The sequence below is a fragment of the Cherax quadricarinatus genome, chromosome 59, assembly GCF_038502225.1.
Source record: "Cherax quadricarinatus isolate ZL_2023a chromosome 59, ASM3850222v1, whole genome shotgun sequence".
NCBI lineage: Eukaryota > Metazoa > Arthropoda > Malacostraca > Decapoda > Parastacidae > Cherax > Cherax quadricarinatus.
The window spans coordinates 5,950,096-5,968,560 of NC_091350.1; the positions used below are offsets into that span (position 1 = coordinate 5,950,096).

Consider the following 18,465-nt stretch of genomic DNA (forward strand, 5'->3'; position numbering starts at 1 on the left):
GTGTCTCAATCTTCAACATGTCGGTTTTTCAAACCATTCATCACAACTGTCAGACACTGCAGCATCATGGGATCTTGTTACAAAGAATTCTTCAACACTTGTTCAACCTTTGGACGAAGACCTACTTCGACTAGTGGATGGTACCACTATGACCCCGCCTCCACCTGCTTCACGTCACCTCACTACAGTATATAAGCCACGTCTACGGCCCTATGCTGTACATTCTACAAGATTGATGGACTGAACACATCGACTCCAGGTTGAGGGACTGATTACCTCATTCTCCTCCTCTCCTTACGCCTTCCTCTTTGTATTGGACTGATGAAGCCACTGTGTGGCGAAACGTTTCCTGAATAAAGATTCCCATATGCTGCATAAGTGTCTCAATCTTCATCAGGGCTCAAAGTGGGCGAAATCGCCGATTTGTAAACAGCGCCGAGGTCACTAACTTCGCGAGAGCATAATTCCGTCAGTTTTCCATCAAATTTCGTTTTTTTTGGTGTCATTACAATCGGGAAAAGATTCTCTATCATTTCATAAGAAAAAATAATTTTTTTTTTTTTAAATTTTGCGACACCAGGAGACACCTCAGGATTGGGGGTTGCGCCAGTCAAAGGGTTAAAATTTAATCACCACATGTCTGATCAAAATGCACTAAGAAAAACAAAGAAAAATTATACTGTACCTATAAGACATGACAATTTTCCTTGATAATTACATTCAGTTACTAGACTGCAAGACCTCAGGAAGAGTTCTCTGTCTTTTCCTAACTCAGAATGAATGTAACTCACCTAGATCAAGAGACTTAAGATAATCATCATAGGAGGGTGGGGCATCCTCTACTTGAGGAGCTGTAGCATTACTACTTGAGATAACTGATGTCTGGCAGTCAGCAAAGTGGCTCAACACTTCTTTCCTGGAATAACAAAAGTATTTATGAAGAGTACAGACATCATTACTGTGTCTGACATACAACAGTCCCCCCATATCCGCGGAGGATATGTTCCAAGACTTACCACAGATACCTGAAACCGTGGATAGCTGCTAACTTCGTACATAAGTCACGTTTCATTTACATACTGTACATACCTATGATAAAGTTTAATTGATAAATTATGCACAATAAGTCAAGAATTTTAGTACTTTTTCACTGATGGGAAGCACTTCACGACTTCTCTTAGTCTTTGAAGAACTCCCATCGTCACTACTTTTCTGCTTTGGTGTCATTATTAAGCAAAATTAAGGGTTGTTTTCTGGCCACAGTAAATCATAGACAACTGAAACCATGGAAACCGAATCCGCAGATATGGGGTTCTACTGTATACTGTGCTGTATCCCTGTCGAATCAGCAATGGGCTAGTTACATAAGGGCAATTGAAGTAGGTAGCCCAAGCCTCCATTCTCGAAATAATGCCCTAATTTATGATATTCCATACTCATGATCAGGGCACCTTGGAACATATTAGAGACTTAGAAATGCCAATCTACAAAAAAAAATCATTGCAAATATAGTAGAATTTCACAAGCTGCATATCCAGGTATCACATTCAGTAAATCATGACTGAAATATTGTACCGAAGTACATATTGCACAGGAAAATGACTACTTAATTGTACCGTGAGGTTTGACAACAGACGCAGCAACCAAAGGATAGTAACCCATAATTATACTACACAGCAATTAACATTACCATGCCTTTAACAATCATGTACCTACTGTAGCTGTATTTACAATTACTGAATACGTTGGAGAAATATCCAGCCTCAAAAAAATTATTAAAGGAGAAAAGTTGTGTAGCGAGATCTATGATCTTCACCGCGTCACAGCCATGAAAGTATTTCTGTTTAGGTTTAACCCTTTGACTGTCGCGGCTGTATATATACGTCTTACGAGGTACCGTGTTTGACGTATATATACTCATAATTTCTAGCGACTTCAAATCAAGCAGGAGAAAGCTGGTAGGCCCACATGTGAGAGAATGGGTCTGTGTGGTCAGTGTGCACCATATAAAAAAAATCCTGGAGCACGCAGTGCATAATGAGAAAAAAAAAACTCCGACCGTCTTTTTTAATTAAAATGCCGAATTTGTGGTCTATTTTCGTATAGTATTTATGGTTGTATTCTCGTTTTCTTGGTCTCATTTGATAGAATGGAAAACATATTATAAAAAGAGGTGATTTTGATTGATTTTACTATAAAAAGAACCTAGAAATGGAGCTCAAAGTAGCGGAAATGTTTGATTTTTGCCAATGTTCAAAAGTAAACAAATGATGCCATTGTCCAATAAATGTCCAACTAGCCATTCTAATATGCAGTCATGAATGGGTTGATGTTTTTTATCACACTGGCCGATTCCCACCAAGGCAGGGTGGCCCGAAAAAGAAAAACTTTCACCATCATTCACTCCATCACTGTCTTGCCAGAAGGGTGCTTTACACTACAGTTTTTAAACTGCAACATTAACACCCCTCCTTCAGAGTGCAGGCACTGTACTTCCCATCTCCAGGACTCAAGTCCGGCCTGCCGGTTCCCCTGAACCCCTTCATAAATGTTACTTTGTTCACACTCCAACAGCAAGTCAAGTATTAAAAACCATTTGTCTCCATTCACTCCTATCAAACACGCTCACGCATGCCTGCTGGAAGTCCAAGCCCCTCGCACACAAAACCTCCTTTACCCCCTCCCTCCAACCTTTCCTAGGCCGACCCCTACCCCGCCTTCCTTCCACTACAGACTGATACACTCTTGAAGTCACTCTGTTTTGCTCCATTCTCTCTACATGTCCGAACCACCTCAACAACCCTTCCTCAGCCCTCTGGACAACAGTTTTGGTAATCCCGCACCTCCTCCTAACTTCCAAACTACGAATTCTCTGCATTATATCCACACCACACATTGCTCTCAGTCATGACATCTCCACTGCCTCCAGCCTTCTCCTCGCTGCAACATTCATCACCCATGCTTCACACCCATATAAGAGCGTTGGTAAAACTATACTCTCATACATTCCCCTCTTTGCCTCCAAGGACAAAGTTCTTTGTCTCCACAGACTCCTAAGTGCACCACTCACCCTTTTCCCCTCATCAATTCTATGATTCACCTCATCTTTCATAGACCCATCCGCTGACACGTCCACTCCCAAATATCTGAATACATTCACCTCCTCCATACTCTCTCCTCCAATCTGATATCCAATCTTTCATCACCTAATCTTTTTGTTATCCTCATAACCTTACTCTTTCCTGTATTCACTTTCAATTTTCTTCTTTTGCACACCCTACCAAATTCATCCACCAATCTCTGCAACTTCTCTTCAGAATCTCCCAAGAGCACATTGTCATCAGCAAAGAGCAACTGTGACAACTCCCACTTTATGTGTGATTCTTTATCTTTTAACTCCACGCCTCTTGCCAAGACCCTCGCATTTACTTCTCTTACAACCCCATCTATAAATATATTAAACAACCACGGTGACATCACACATCCTTGTCTAAGGCCCACTTTTACTGGGAAATAATTTCCCTCTTTCCTACATACTCTAACTTGAGCCTCACTATCCTCGTAAAAACTCTTCACTGCTTTCAGTAACCTACCTCATACACCATACACCTGCAACATCTGCCACATTGCCCCCCTATCCACCCTGTCATACGCCTTTTCCAAATCCATAAATGCCACAAAGACCTCTTTAGCCTTATCTGGGTTGATGTTATTTATACAATTATTACAGTATTGCAGTAGTCTGCATAATAGTAAGTCTTCTATTTTTTGTTTGAATAAAAATTCAAAATAGAAAGCAAGAGTAATATCAGAGGGGCCTGGAGACATGACTGATGAGCATAGAAAATGCTATTTTAGAGCCAGGAATGTCTGCATTGTTCATTCTGGACCTTATTTTGAAATTGTCATATTTCTTAGTTTTCGTGAAATTGGCCAAATTGCAAATTTCTGACCACATTATTAGGTAGTTGAAATCGGTAAATGGGCAGTTTCTTGTACTCAATCAATAGAAAAAATGGAGTTCTAAAGAAATAGCTATGAGTTTGGGCGACTGGAACAATGGAATTAGCAGAAAATAGGGCTCAAAGTGGGCGAAATCGCCGATTTGTAAACAGCGCCAAGGTCGCTAACTTCGCGAGAGCATAATTCCGTCAGTTTTCCATCAAATTTCGTTTTTTTGGTGTCATTACAATCGGGAAAAGATTCTCTATCATTTCATAAGAAAAAATAATTTTTTTTTTTTAATTTTGCGACACCAGGAGACACCTCAGGATTGGGGGTTGCGACAGTCAAAGGGTTAATAGTTCCACCACAGTTTACATCGTACTGAGTTGTATCGTCCCTCCACAGCACTGGAAGCTGGTACTCAGAGCTCAAAAAGACTTAGCTTATTTTATTACAATAATACTGAATTTTTCCTAGTTATTACTTTCTCAAATGCATTATCTTAATATATTCTGTACATACTTGTTGGGTATAGGTGTGGCAAGTTTTATATATTTGTTAAAGTTTAGTAGGGAAATGTGGCAAAGTTTTACCAACAGCAAAACGTTGACGGGAAGTGATGTGGCAGTAGCCAGGGATAGGGGTCAAATAAACACTTCCAAATCCAATTACAGTACAACTATAAACATGGTAATCCATAAAAAGCAAAACTGAAACAAATATATGGTGGAACCTCGGTTGTCGTATGCCCTGGTTTTCGTAGGATTTGGTTTTCAACGACTTTTTTCATCAAAATTTTGTCCCAGTTTTTGTACATCTGCTCGGTTTTCATAGAGCTGACAATGGTCTGCCTGCCCGTGCCCACACGAAACATCTCATGCGTTCTGACTCAGTCTGGTTTTGTTTCTCATTAAGTGAGCATTACCCCGCGCATTCATCCGAAACATTTTGTAGTAATCCATTGTTTTTTGTGCTCGTTTATTGAGTGCAACTGCTAAATAAGCCACTATGAAGGCAAGAAACACAATAGAATTCAAGAAAGAACTTGTAGCAAAGTACAAAAGTGGCGTACGTGTGTCCGCCGATCTCGCCAGAATGTACGGGAAGTCCACATCAACATTCAATGACAATGCCTTGTCCCATTTTAGGCAAATCTTAAAGAGACGCCAGAAACAGACCTCTCTGGACAGATTTTTTGTGCGACAGGGGTCCATTGACTCAAGCTGGTCCTAGTGCCAGTAAAAGACAAAGAAGGGAAGTAACCCCAGTCAGGGCCTTGATATCTGAAGTCCTTACAGAAAGGGATTCCAATTCTAAACAATAACCACTCCTCCTCCCTCTCCCCTCCTCGCTGTCTTCCACACGCCAACAAGAGTCTTCAATAAAGGTGAAAGTTATGTTAAATGTTCATTTAGCCATTTCATTAGTCATTTATGTTTATTTGTCATTGTTTTCTGTATGTAAAACTATAATTTTTCTCTATAAAATGTATTTTTTGTTAATATTTTTGGGTGTCTGGAATGGATTAATTGGATTTACATTATTTCTTATGGGAAACATTGCTTCAGCTTTCATACAATTCAGGTTTTGTCAGACTTTCTGGAACAAATTAATCACAAAAACCAAGGTTCCACTGTATAATTTTTTGAAACCCTAGATTACAAATGAAATACAAAAGTCACAAATATAAATAAAATACAAAGCTTCAAGATACGAATCTTCAAATATAAATAAATCCCCATTACGTATAGATACTGCACTTATTTCACAATTTTCCATACAAGCCAGAAATTAAATTGTTAAATATTCTGTTATCAATATTGCTGGCACTATGGATAGCAGCAACCACTGTCTTACAGAGGATGACATCTATTGTCTCATTTGAAGAGGCATTCTTAAGATATCAAGGAACATAATGGAAGGGAGGAAAAGAAGAAATGAGAGAAAGACAACAGCGTATGTACCATAACGTATCCCTCCTGAGGATAACTGTACCTAATTACTATAAAAAGCCTTCCCTCTTAGGAAATGCATAAGCTAAATAAGATATTTAGCATAAAACACATTTACATAACATAAGACACATGTTACAAATTACAGTTCAAAATTAAATAAAATATTACTCCAAGTCTAGCTCTATACATATTATAGTCAGCAATTATACTCTTTTACATCCTCATGTAGCATTTTCTTAGGTGTCAAGTTATTAAAAAACACAAACATTCTATCCACAGTAACATTATTATAAACATTTGGAATAGCTCTCCAACATAAGCCAACAAAAAATTCAAAGGAAAAGCCGACACTTTTGTTAAACTGAAAACACTTCTACCTTGTGCATCTCATCTTGAGCTGCATCTCAGCATACTGCTGTACCTTTTCAGCACTACAGTCAAAGGATTCAACTTTGGTAGTGAGAGCTTTGTCAATCATTGCAAGACCTTTCTGCAGCACAACTCCAGCCTGAAAGTAAAGTATAGGAATCCTTTAGTAGATCTGAATTATGAAAACAGTCAAAAAATTTAAAGTTAAAAAATATTACTGTACTATACAAAATGTCATTTATTGTGAGAGCTGGCAAATACTGTATAACAAAATTTAAAACAGGAAGCTGCAGTTTGCAGTGTGACCACTCCTATTTATGATCTTTTGTATGGATTCCCTGATCTATAGGACATTTTACACAGATGCAAAGCCAAATATGATAGTCTATCACTTATTTCTTCTAGACTGGAATACTGCTGTACATTATCAACCCCCTTTTATGGCTGGTGAAATTACAGAGCTGGAGAATGTATAGAGAGCCTTTACTACCCTTATATTTTCAGTCAGGCACCTAAATTATTAGGAACACTAAGTCCCTCGAACTGTATTCCTAGGAACATGGGCGGGAAAGTAGCATCATAATGTATATATATACAGTGGAACCTCAAAAATCGAACTGCTCCCAACACAACCAATTATGCAAGTGTATTTTTGTAAGTGCTTTTATAAGTGTATTTTTGAGGGTCTGAAATGGACTAATCTAATTTACATTATTCCTGATGGGAATAAATTCATTTGGTAAAGGCACTCGAACAGCCTTCTGGACTGAAGAAAGTTCGATATTTGAGGTTCCACTGTACCTGGAAAATTCTGGAGGAATTTATCCGAAACCTGCACACACAGATCATTTCCTACACAAACGAGTGACTTGGCAAATGGTGCAAAATATCCCCAGTGAAAAACAGGGGTTCAGCAATTATGATACGAGATAACTCTCTAAGCATAAAGGGACCAAGATTTTTCAACACACTTCATACAAAAAGGGAATTACCAACAACCCCAAGTTGTCTTCAAAAGCAGCAGCGTCGTAAGGGGAGGGCAAGGGAGGCGGGCCACCCCAGGTGACACCATTTAGGAGGTGACACCATAAAGCCTCTAAAGAAGGTGACACTAATGCCCAAAACAGTGCTGCAGCAACATAAGAGAAAAATCCTTCATTTCTATATAGCCTATCGTATGATTACAAAGTACAAATAGCCCTATATCGGGAAAATCATTGATTTTGATGATGTGATAGATGATTTTGCAGGACTGAAGGCAAGGAAATGTAAGATCAGAGTCACTGAGATGTTACCTGTACTCAAGGTCAAATCGGAACTAATGCTTCTCTGATATTGCAATGTTTTTCTTTATTTTTCAAGTTTTTTTTTTTTTTTTTTTTTTTTGCATTGTTGAAGATGAATAAATGTAGGATCTGTTGCCTGTACAGTGCTGAAAGTGGTATTTAATTTTATGTTTCCTCAATATTACTGCAATTATTTATTTTATCATTAATAAAGTTGAGAAGTATTCTCCTGCTCGATTTATGGCCCTTAAACGTTCTCATTGCTAAACATTAGTCATTAGTCATGCAGTAGTGATGTAACTGGAGTTAATTCCCCCCCATCCCTTCACCCCTGGATTTCATGGGGGCGACACCAAAGATGCCGCCCCGGGTGACACCAACCTTAGCGATGCCACTGTTCAAGCGTACACTTGGTAAATTCCTCAAGTCAGTTCCTGATCAGCTGGGCTGTGGTGCATATCAGACTGCATGTGGCTAGCACCAACAGCCTGCTTGATCATGCCGTCAACTAGGTTTGGTCTGGAACTAAGCCACAGGGGGCAATGACTCCCAAAATCATCTTCTGGTAATGATGTTGAGAAGTGAGGAATCATGCAGGAATTTGTTACTTTAACTCCACAGGTGTGAGGGTATAGTGGTATGCATACTGACATCAGAATTAAAAGAACCCAAACAATAAGTTTTATTTAGACCCTCCAGGTATATTCCAGGTACAGACCATCAAATGTGATAGAACTTGCTGCTGCCCCAAATTATACAAAATATTTCATAAAATTCCCTTCTGTAAAAGCTTCTATGAGCAATGGGTCTAATTATTCCATAAACATCACCGGATCCATGTGCATTTTTTATAATGTACAATACTCAGATAATGCTTTTTACTATCATCTACACCAGATGTGAAAAATACATTTCTAAGAATGAGCTGACACTCAGGTTACTGACCTATGCCCTAATATTTCTAAATAAAATGCAAGTTTTATGATTTCATACAAACCTGAGTATGAAGCCCTTTTGTCACCAATGTGATACCATGGTCAATCAGCTTGTATGCCTCTACATACGTCTTCTCAAATTCCTCCTCCGGTGTGATTGTACACGCTGTTCCCAACAGGTTGCTTGGTGGTGGTGGCCGACTTGGTGCTGGCTGTTTAGGAGGTTCAGCACTCATTTCTAAAATAAATAATCATTCAAAAATTCAATATAAAAAGAATGGTGATCCAAGACTTGCAAAAGGCATTTGATACAGTTAACCATAATGTATTGTGTAGAACACTACAAGTTATTGATACAGACTTTGTAGACTGTTCTTGCCTGAGCAACAGTTAGCAAATTGTCAAGGTCAATAACAAAGAATCAAAGCTCCTGCCAATGACGTGTGGTGTTTCCAAGAGGAGTGTTCTGGGTCCCCTACTGTTGTGTTATGTAAATGACATGCCCATCAATGTTAAGTATGTATAAACTTCAATTGTATGTAGATGACAGTACTCTCTCAGGCTCAGTTAAGTAGATTTATATAGTCACAGGTAGACACAAGTACAATTATCATACTTGATGTAAATTATCTAGGATAAAAACCAACAGGATATAGTTAATGTACTGTCACTGGAACTAGTCTTGCAGGATATGGTTTGTAGATAAACATTACTACACTTAGGAAAAACAGAAGCCATACTCTTTGGCACAAAAAAAAGTACACTGAGCAAGGATAAACATTTTTAATGTACAGTGGACCCCCGGTATTCGATGGCATCGGTATTCGATAAATCCGGTATTCGATACATTATATCGCAAAAAATTTTCCTCGATATTCGATACGATTCGTACGAGACGTGTCCACGTGTGGCCTGAACTGCCCCTTGTATGCCAGTGTTTACAAGCCAGCCAGTGTGCGCGCATCTAAAGATACATTCAGTACATTCCATATTATCCATATTATCACTGTGTTTGGTGCTTGTTTCTGCAAAATAAGTCACCATGGGCCCCAAGAAAGCTTCTAGTGCCAACCCTTCAAGAAAAAAGTCGCTAATGACTTATGAAATGAAGAAAGAGATAATTGCAAAGTACGAAAGTGGAGTGCGTGTGTCGGAGCTGGTTAGGTTGTATAATAAACCCCAATCAACCATCTCTACTATAGTGACCGGGAAAACGGCAATCAAGGAAGCTGTTCTTGCAAAAGGTGCAACTGTGATTACGAAACAGCGACCGCAAGTGTTAGAAAATGCTGAGAGATTGTTATTGGTATGGATAAATGAAAAACAGATAGCAGGAGATAGCATCTCTCAAGCAATCATTTGTGAAAAGGCTAGGCAGTTGCATGACGATTTGGTAAAGAAATTGCCTGCAAATAGTGGTGATGTGAGTGAATTTAAGGCCAGCAAAGGTTGGTTTGAAAGATTTAAGAATCGTAGTGGCATACATAGTGTGATTAGGCATGGCGAGGCTGCCAGTTCGGACCAAAAAGCAGCTGAAAAATATGTGAAGGAATTCAAGGATTACATAGACAGTGAAGGACTGAAACCTGAACAAGTGTTTAATTGCGACGAAACAGGCCTGTTTTGGAAGAAAATGCCAAGCAGGACCTACATTACTCAGGAGGAAAAAGCACTCCCAGGACATAAGCCTATGAAAGACAGGCTTACTCTGTTGATGTGTGCCAATGCTAGTGGTGATTGCAAAGTGAAGCCTTTATTGGTGTATCACTGAAACTCCCAGAGTGTTCAGGAAAAACAATGTCCTCAAGGCTAATTTGTGTGTGCTGTGGAGGGCAAACAGTAAGGCATGGGTCACTAGGGACTTTTTCTATGACTGGTTACACCATGCATTTGCCCCCACTGTGAAAAATTACCTAACTGAAAAGAAATTAGACCTTAAGTGCCTCCTGGTATTAGACAATGCCCCTGGTCATCCTACAGACTTGTCAGAGTGACTTTCTGGGGACATGAGCTTCATTAAGGTCAAGTTTTTGCCTCCTAATACCACTCCTCTCCTGCAGCCCATGGACCAGCAGGTCATTTCCAACTTCAAGAAACTGTACACAAAAGCTATGTTTCACAAGTGCTTTATAGTGACCACAGAAACTCAACTGACTCTAAAAGAGTTTTGGAAGGATCACTTTAATATCCTCAATTGTATAAACCTGATAGGTACGGCTTGGGAGGGAGTGACTAAGAGGACCTTGAACTCTGCTTGGAAAAAACTGTGGCCAGAATGTGTAGACAAAAGGGATTTTGAAGGATTTGAGGCTAACCCTGAGAATCCTATGCCAGTTGAGGAATCCATTGTGGCATTGGGTAAGTCCTTGGGGTTGGAGGTTAGTGGGGAGGATGTGGAAGAGTTGGTGGAGGACAGTGAAGAACTAACCACTGATGAGCTGATAGATCATCTTGAACAACAAGAGGGCAGACCTGAGGAAACTGCTTCGGAGGAGGGGATAGAGAAATTGAAGAAGTTGCCTACTTCAAAGATTAAGGAAATGTGTGCAATGTGGCTTAAAGTGCAAACCTTTTTTGATGACAATCACCCTAACACAGCTATTGCAAGCTGTGCTGGTGACTATTACACTAACAATGTTGTGAAACACTTTAGGGATGTCATAAAGGAACGGGAGGTACACCTGGAGTTTACCTGGAGAGAGTTCCGGGGGTCAACGCCCCCGCGGCCCGGTCTGTGACCAGGCCTCCTGGTGGATCAGAGCCTGATCAACCAGGCTGTTGCTGCTGGCTGCACGCAAACCAACGTACGAGCCACAGCCCGGCTGGTCAGGAACCGACTTTAGGTGCTTGTCCAGTGCCAGCTTGAAGACTGCCAGGGGTCTGTTGGTAATCCCCCTTATGTATGCTGGGAGGCAGTTGAACAGTCACTATGGACAGATATGTTGTGCGACAGAAATCCAGCGACTCTGAAGCTGGTCCTAGTGGCATTAAAAGAAGAAGGGAAGTAACCCCGGAAAAGGACTTGCTACCTCAAGTCCTAATGGAAGGGGATTCCCCTTCTAAACACTAGCACCTCTCCCCTCCTCCCATCCCATCAATCATCACCAGATCTTCATTAAAGTAAGTGTCAATTATTTTATTGTTATTATTCTATTGCATTAAACTTAATATTCCATGTAGTAAAAATTTTTGTTTTTCATACTTTTGGGTATCTTGCACGGATTAATTTGATTTCCATTATTTCTTGCGAGGAAAATTGATTCGGTTCTCGATATTAATCGGTATTCGATGAGCTCTCAGGAACGGATTAATATCGAATACCGGGGGTCCACTGTACTGTGTAATGGGGAACCCATCACAACTGTACCCTCGCTAAAATATCTGGAAATACCTGTTCGGTCCAATCTTGTCACCTACCTACTGAGGCTTGTACGACCTTGTATCTAGTTCTTATACGGTGTCATGTAGATTATTCTTATTCATCACAGTACTGCTCTAACAAAAAAAGACTAGAAGACTAGAAATTCCCCAGAATAAGATGGTGAGAGTCATGCTGGCCCTGGGTCCAAGAGAGCATGTAGGCCAGGATGAATTACAACTGAAATTGCATAATATTGGATACAGCAGATCAATCAGAACAAAGCACTAAACCTACAGAGGAGTATTAGAGTAAGGCAGCTGAAGCTAAATCATGTTTACTAAGTTCCCCTTCACCATACACATTATGTATTAGGGGCCTTTGATCCCACCCTCACACCCACTCACATGCCCACACAATAAGGCTCCCTACAACCACTTATATTTTATGTTTGTAAAAAAGTTTAAGATTATATTTCTGTAATATGTTTTGCAACCTGATTCTTACTTCTATAAATAACTCATTATAATTGTAATTAGATATAAACATGTAAATAGTTCATTACCACTGTAACCTGTTTAGCTATCAAAACTTTGTGGCCCAGTCCCTGGACCCATTATGTGCTTCTCTAATTTTTTGACTACCACCTACACCATGGGTACATGGTGTAAGTTTATTAAGGTAGAGGTACATCATACATACTGAAAATTACCTAGGCTAACCCATAAAAGTCAAAGTGACTTATTTCCACTGGAGTCGTTGCATGATATATATATTAAACTAAACCTCCCACCTTTACACCCACACAAATTTTTATTATATTTTGTGTACATGTCATACAAATATATTTTTACAATGGTTTGAGAGCATTCAGGTGTTATGAGCGTGTTAAAGGCACACCAAGTCATGGATAAATAATGTGACTTATATCCACGGAGGTTCCTCACAGGACACCACCCAGGGGTCCAGAAGCTGTAACTTAACCCCCATAACCACATGAACACAGGTCACCAATCAGGGGTCCAGGAGATGTGACTTGACCCCTGCAACCACAGGTTACCACTCACCACACATTATACCTTCCTGACACTCACTTTGCAAAGTTGTGTATCAAATAACACTACTACTACTTTGCTGCAGTTGTTGTGGAGAGTTACAGTGAGAGTTACAGTGAGTTACAGTGAGTTAGTGAGTTGTTACAGTGAGAGTTACAGAGTTAGTGTTACAATGCTCCTTACAGCGAGTTACAGTGAGTGTGGAGCCCCACCTGCTGCTGTACCAGCAAGAAGTCTTCAGCAAGGCGAGTTTATTGTCCAGCAATGTACTGATGCAGGGTGTAAGGTGCGGCCCAGCACTGATACAGAGTGTGAGGTGCGGCCCAGCACTGACACAGGGTGTGAGTCTCGCTCATCATCACTCACTTCACATCATCACCCTCAGTGACATCACTGCTTGTTTGGTTAATGGGGTTTAAGGTCTATCTAATACGCGACTCTCATTAAGTTGCATATTATATAACAAAATTTCACTTTTGTCGTGTTCCGGGGAAATAAGCATCATTTCCCAATTCTTTATAACTAAACAAAAATTTAAAAAAAAAAAAAAATTGATCACAGAACTTTGCTTTTGTGGTCAGGACACTTCTGGAACACTTTCAAGAAAGACTGATGTAAAACTATTATGTTCTAGGGTTTTGTCCCCTCAAGGAAGGTTCCTTGATGTTGGTGAGGGGCTCTTGATTTAGGGAATTGGATCTGTGCTCCAGTTCCCCGAATTAAGCCTGAATGCCTTCCACATCCCCCCCCCCCCCCCCGGCGCTGTATAATCCTCCGGGTTTAGCGCTTCCCCCTTGATTATAATAATAATAATCTAGGGTTTTGCTTTGCAAATATAAAAACAGGGGCTCAAAAACCAGCATTCAGTTCAGCTCTGGCTACATAAACGAATCTACTCCTACCTTATCTCCCAAAACATACTCAACCCCTGCCTGGAGAGAGTTTACCTGGAGAGAGTTTCGGGGGTCAACGCCCCCGCGGCCCGGTCTGTGACCAGGCCTCCTGGTGGATCAGCGCCTGATCAACCAGGCTGTTGCTGCTGGCTGCACGCAAACCAACGTACGAGCCACAGCCCGGCTGATCAGGAACTGACTTTAGGTGCTTGTCCAGTGCCAGCTTGAAGACTGCCAGGGGTCTGTTGGTAATCCCCCTTATGTGTGCTGGGAGGCAGTTGAACAGTCTCGGGCCCCTGACACTTATTGTATGGTCTCTTAACGTGCTAATGACACCCCTGCTTTTCATTGGGGGGATGGTGCATCGTCTGCCAAGTCTTTTGCTTTCGTAGTGAGTGATTTTCGTGTGCAAGTTCGGTACTAGTCCCTCTAGGATTTTCCAGGTGTATATAATCATGTATCTCTCCCTCCTGCGTTCCAGGGAATACAGGTTTAGAAACCTCAAGCGCTCCCAGTAATTGAGGTGTTTTATCTCCGTTATGCGGGCCGTGAAAGTTCTCTGTACATTTTCTAGGTCGGCAATTTCACCTGCCTTGAAAGGTGCTGTTAGAGTGCAGCAATATTCCAGCCTAGATAGAACAAGTGACCTGAAGAGTGTCATCATGGGCTTGGCCTCCCTAGTTTTGAAGGTTCTCATTATCCATCCTGTCATTTTTCTAGCAGATGCGACTGATACAATGTTATGGTCCTTGAAGGTGAGATCCTCCGACATAATCACTCCCAGGTCTTTGACGTTGGTGTTTCGCTCTATTTTGTGGCCAGAATTTGTTTTGTACTCTGATGAAGATTTAATTTCCTCATGTTTACCATATCTGAGTAATTGAAATTTCTCATCGTTGAACTTCATATTGGATTTGGATTCAGGCCTAATAAAAATACTAATGATGCTATTATACACATGCTAGAACATATACTAATGCCGGAAAAAAAATCCCCCCCCAGTACCAACAATACCACCAGTCCGATAACATTCTTCTTTGCAAATATACAGGGTCTAAAGCCAGCAACAAACAACAAAATACCTTTCATCCGTGGACTGCTTGCAGAGGCAAAGGCAATGTTCGCGGCTTTCACTGAGACCCACATAAAGGATCACTTGGACAACGAAATATGGATCCCAGGTTACAACCTATACAGATGTGACAGAGTGAACAGGCAAAAGGGGGGGGTTGGCCTGTACATTGCAGAGTCACTTGTTTGCACAGAACTGCTAAATGCCTCAAATGATGTAGTGGAAGTTTTAGCAGTAAAGGTCGAGAACCAAAACCTAGTCATTGTGATAGTCTACAAGCCTCCGGATGCAACATCCCAGCAATTCCAGGAACAGCTGTTAAAAATTGACCACTGTCTGGAAAACCTTCCAGCTCCTGCACCCAACATCTTGCTCCTGGGGGATTTCAACTTAAGGCACCTAAAATGGAGGAATATAGCAAATAATATTGTTGCAGTAATAACACCAGGAGGCAGCTCTGATGAAAACTCACACTCACGCGAGCTTTTAAATCTCTGCACAAAATTCAATTTAAACCAGCAAATAATAGAGCCTACTAGACTGGAGAATACACTAGACCTCATCTTCACTAACAATGATGATCTGATAAGAAATATCACCATATCAAAAACAATATACTCAGATCACAACATAATTGAGGTTCAGTCATGTATGCGCGGAGCCCCAGACCGACATAATGAGATTAGTCACGAGGGAGCATTCACCAAATTCAACTTCAATAACAAAAACATAAAGTGGGACCAAGTAAACCAAGTCCTAACCGATATAAGCTGGGAAGATATACTAAGCAACACAGACCCCAACTTATGCCTAGAACAGATTAACTCGCTGGCACTCGATGTATGCACAAGGCTTATTCCTCTAAGAAAAAGGAGGAGTAGATGTAAAACAGAAAGAGACAGGCGCTCCCTTTACAGGCGACGGAAAAGAATAACAGAGCGGCTAAAAGAGGTCAATATATCTGAAATGCGTAGGGAGACACTGGTCAGAGAAATAGCAAGCATCGAACTTAAGCTAAAAGAATCCTTTAGGAGTCAGGAATCGCGGGAAGAACTAAAAGCCATAAATGAAATCGAAAGAAACCCAAAGTATTTCTTCTATGCCAAATCAAAATCGAGAACAACGTCCAGTATTGGGCCCCTACTTAAACAAGATGGGTCCTACACAGATGACAGCAAGGAAATGAGTGAGCTACTCAAGTCCCAATATGACTCAGTTTTTAGCAAGCCGCTAACCAGACTGAGAGTCGAAGATCAAAATGAATTTTTTATGAGAGAGCCACAAAATTTGATTAACACAAGCCTATCCGATGTTATCCTGACGCCAAATGACTTCGAACAGGCGATAAATGACATGCCCATGCACTCTGCCCCAGGGCCAGACTCATGGAACTCTGTGTTCATCAAGAACTGCAAGAAGCCCCTATCACGAGCCTTTTCCATCCTATGGAGAGGGAGCATGGACACGGGGGTCGTCCCACAGTTACTAAAAACAACAGACATAGCCCCACTCCACAAAGGGGGCAGTAAAGCAACAGCAAAGAACTACAGACCAATAGCACTAACATCCCATATCATAAAAATCTTTGAAAGGGTCCTAAGAAGCAAGATCACCACGCATCTAGAAACCCATCAGTTACACAACCCAGGGCAACATGGGTTTAGAACAGGTCGCTCCTGTCTGTCTCAACTATTGGACCACTACGACAAGGTCCTAAATGCACTAGAAGACAAAAAGAATGCAGATGTAATATATACAGACTTTGCAAAAGCCTTCGACAAGTGTGACCATGGCGTAATAGCGCACAAAATGCGTGCTAAAGGAATAACAGGAAAAGTCGGTCGATGGATCTATAATTTCCTCACTAACAGAACACAGAGAGTAGTCGTCAACAGAGTAAAGTCCGAGGCAGCTACGGTGAAAAGCTCTGTTCCACAAGGCACAGTACTCGCTCCCATCTTGTTCCTCATCCTTATATCCGACATAGACAAGGATGTCAGCCACAGCACCGTGTCTTCCTTTGCAGATGACACCCGAATCTGCATGACAGTGTCTTCCATTGCAGACACTGCAAAGCTCCAGGCAGACATCAACCAAATCTTTCAGTGGGCTGCAGAAAACAATATGAAGTTCAACGATGAGAAATTTCAATTACTCAGATATGGTAAACATGAGGAAATTAAATCTTCATCAGAGTACAAAACAAATTCTGGCCACAAAATAGAGCGAAACACCAACGTCAAAGACCTGGGAGTGATTATGTCGGAGGATCTCACCTTCAAGGACCATAACATTGTATCAATCGCATCTGCTAGAAAAATGACAGGATGTATAATGAGAACCTTCAAAACTAGGGAGGCCAAGCCCATGATGACACTCTTCAGGTCACTTGTTCTATCTAGGCTGGAATATTGCTGCACTCTAACAGCACCTTTCAAGGCAGGTGAAATTGCCGACCTAGAAAATGTACAGAGAACTTTCACGGCGCGCATAACGGAGATAAAACACCTCAATTATTGGGAGCGCTTGAAGTTCCTAAACCTGTATTCCCTGGAACGCAGGAGGGAGAGATACATGATTATATACACCTGGAAAATCCTAGAGGGACTAGTACCAAACTTGCACACGAAAATCACTCACTACGAAAGCAAAAGACTTGGCAGACGATGCACCATCCCCCCAATGAAAAGCAGGGGTGTCACTAGCACGTTAAGAGACCATACAATAAGTGTCAGGGGCCCGAGACTGTTCAACTGCCTCCCAGCACACATAAGGGGGATTACCAACAGACCCCTGGCAGTCTTCAAGCTGGCACTGGACAAGCACCTAAAGTCAGTTCCGGATCAGCCGGGCTGTGGCTCGTATGTTGGTTTGCGTGCAGCCAGCAGCAACAGCCTGGTTGATCAGGCTCTGATCCACCAGGAGGCCTGGTCTCAGACCGGGCCGCGGGGGCGTTGACCCCTGGAACTCTCTCCAGGTAAACTCCAGGTATATACACTGCAATAGAGAAAAAAGAAGATATCTTCATTGACTTACGTAAAGCTTTTGATACAGTTGACCATGACTTGCTCCACGTAAAATTGTCACACTATGGTATAAGAGGGCACTCCCTCAACTACCTCAAGTCTTACCTCAGCAACAGAAGCCAATATGTGTACGCTAATGGGGCAAACTCTTCTGTGCAACCAATTACAGTTGGTGTCCCACAGGGAAGTGTCCTTGGCCCTCTTCTCTTTCTCCTATACATAAATGACCTTCCAAATGCTTCGCAATTACTCAAACCCACACTATTTGCAGATGACACTACATACGTCTTCTCTCACCCGAGCCCAGTCATGCTAGCCAATACTGTAAATACCGAATTACAGAAAATATCTACCTGGATGAGGACTAACAAACTTACACTAAACATTGACAAAACCTACTTCATTCAGTTTGGTAGCAGAGCTACAGATGTCCCTCTTAACATAATGATAAACGGATCACCTATCACAAAGCTAACAGAGGGAAAATTCTTAGGAATCCACCTTGATAATAGACTCAAATTTCAAACACATATACAACAAATTTCTAAGAAAATTTCCAAGACTGTAGGCA

At 41.2% G+C, this 18,465-nt stretch overlaps 1 protein-coding gene across 3 annotated transcripts in view; it reads right to left on the bottom strand.

Annotated features, from left to right (window-relative positions):
- Positions 1 to 13,388, bottom strand: part of spartin — a 76,056-nt gene extending 62,668 nt beyond the window's left edge. The window contains exons 1-4 of one of the 3 annotated variants that reach the window (XM_053791111.2): positions 13,087 to 13,388; positions 8,553 to 8,728; positions 6,278 to 6,408; positions 792 to 916 (exon numbers count right to left, since the gene is read on the bottom strand). In XM_053791111.2, coding sequence (XP_053647086.1) covers positions 792 to 916; positions 6,278 to 6,408; positions 8,553 to 8,726 — 430 coding nt within the window. In that variant the 5' untranslated portion in view covers positions 8,727 to 8,728; positions 13,087 to 13,388. The remainder of the gene's footprint in view (positions 1 to 791; positions 917 to 6,277; positions 6,409 to 8,552; positions 8,729 to 13,086) is intronic. The other 2 variants (XM_053791110.2, XM_053791112.2) reach the window with 2 other exon arrangements.
- Between the last annotated feature and the right edge of the window lie 5,077 nt (positions 13,389 to 18,465).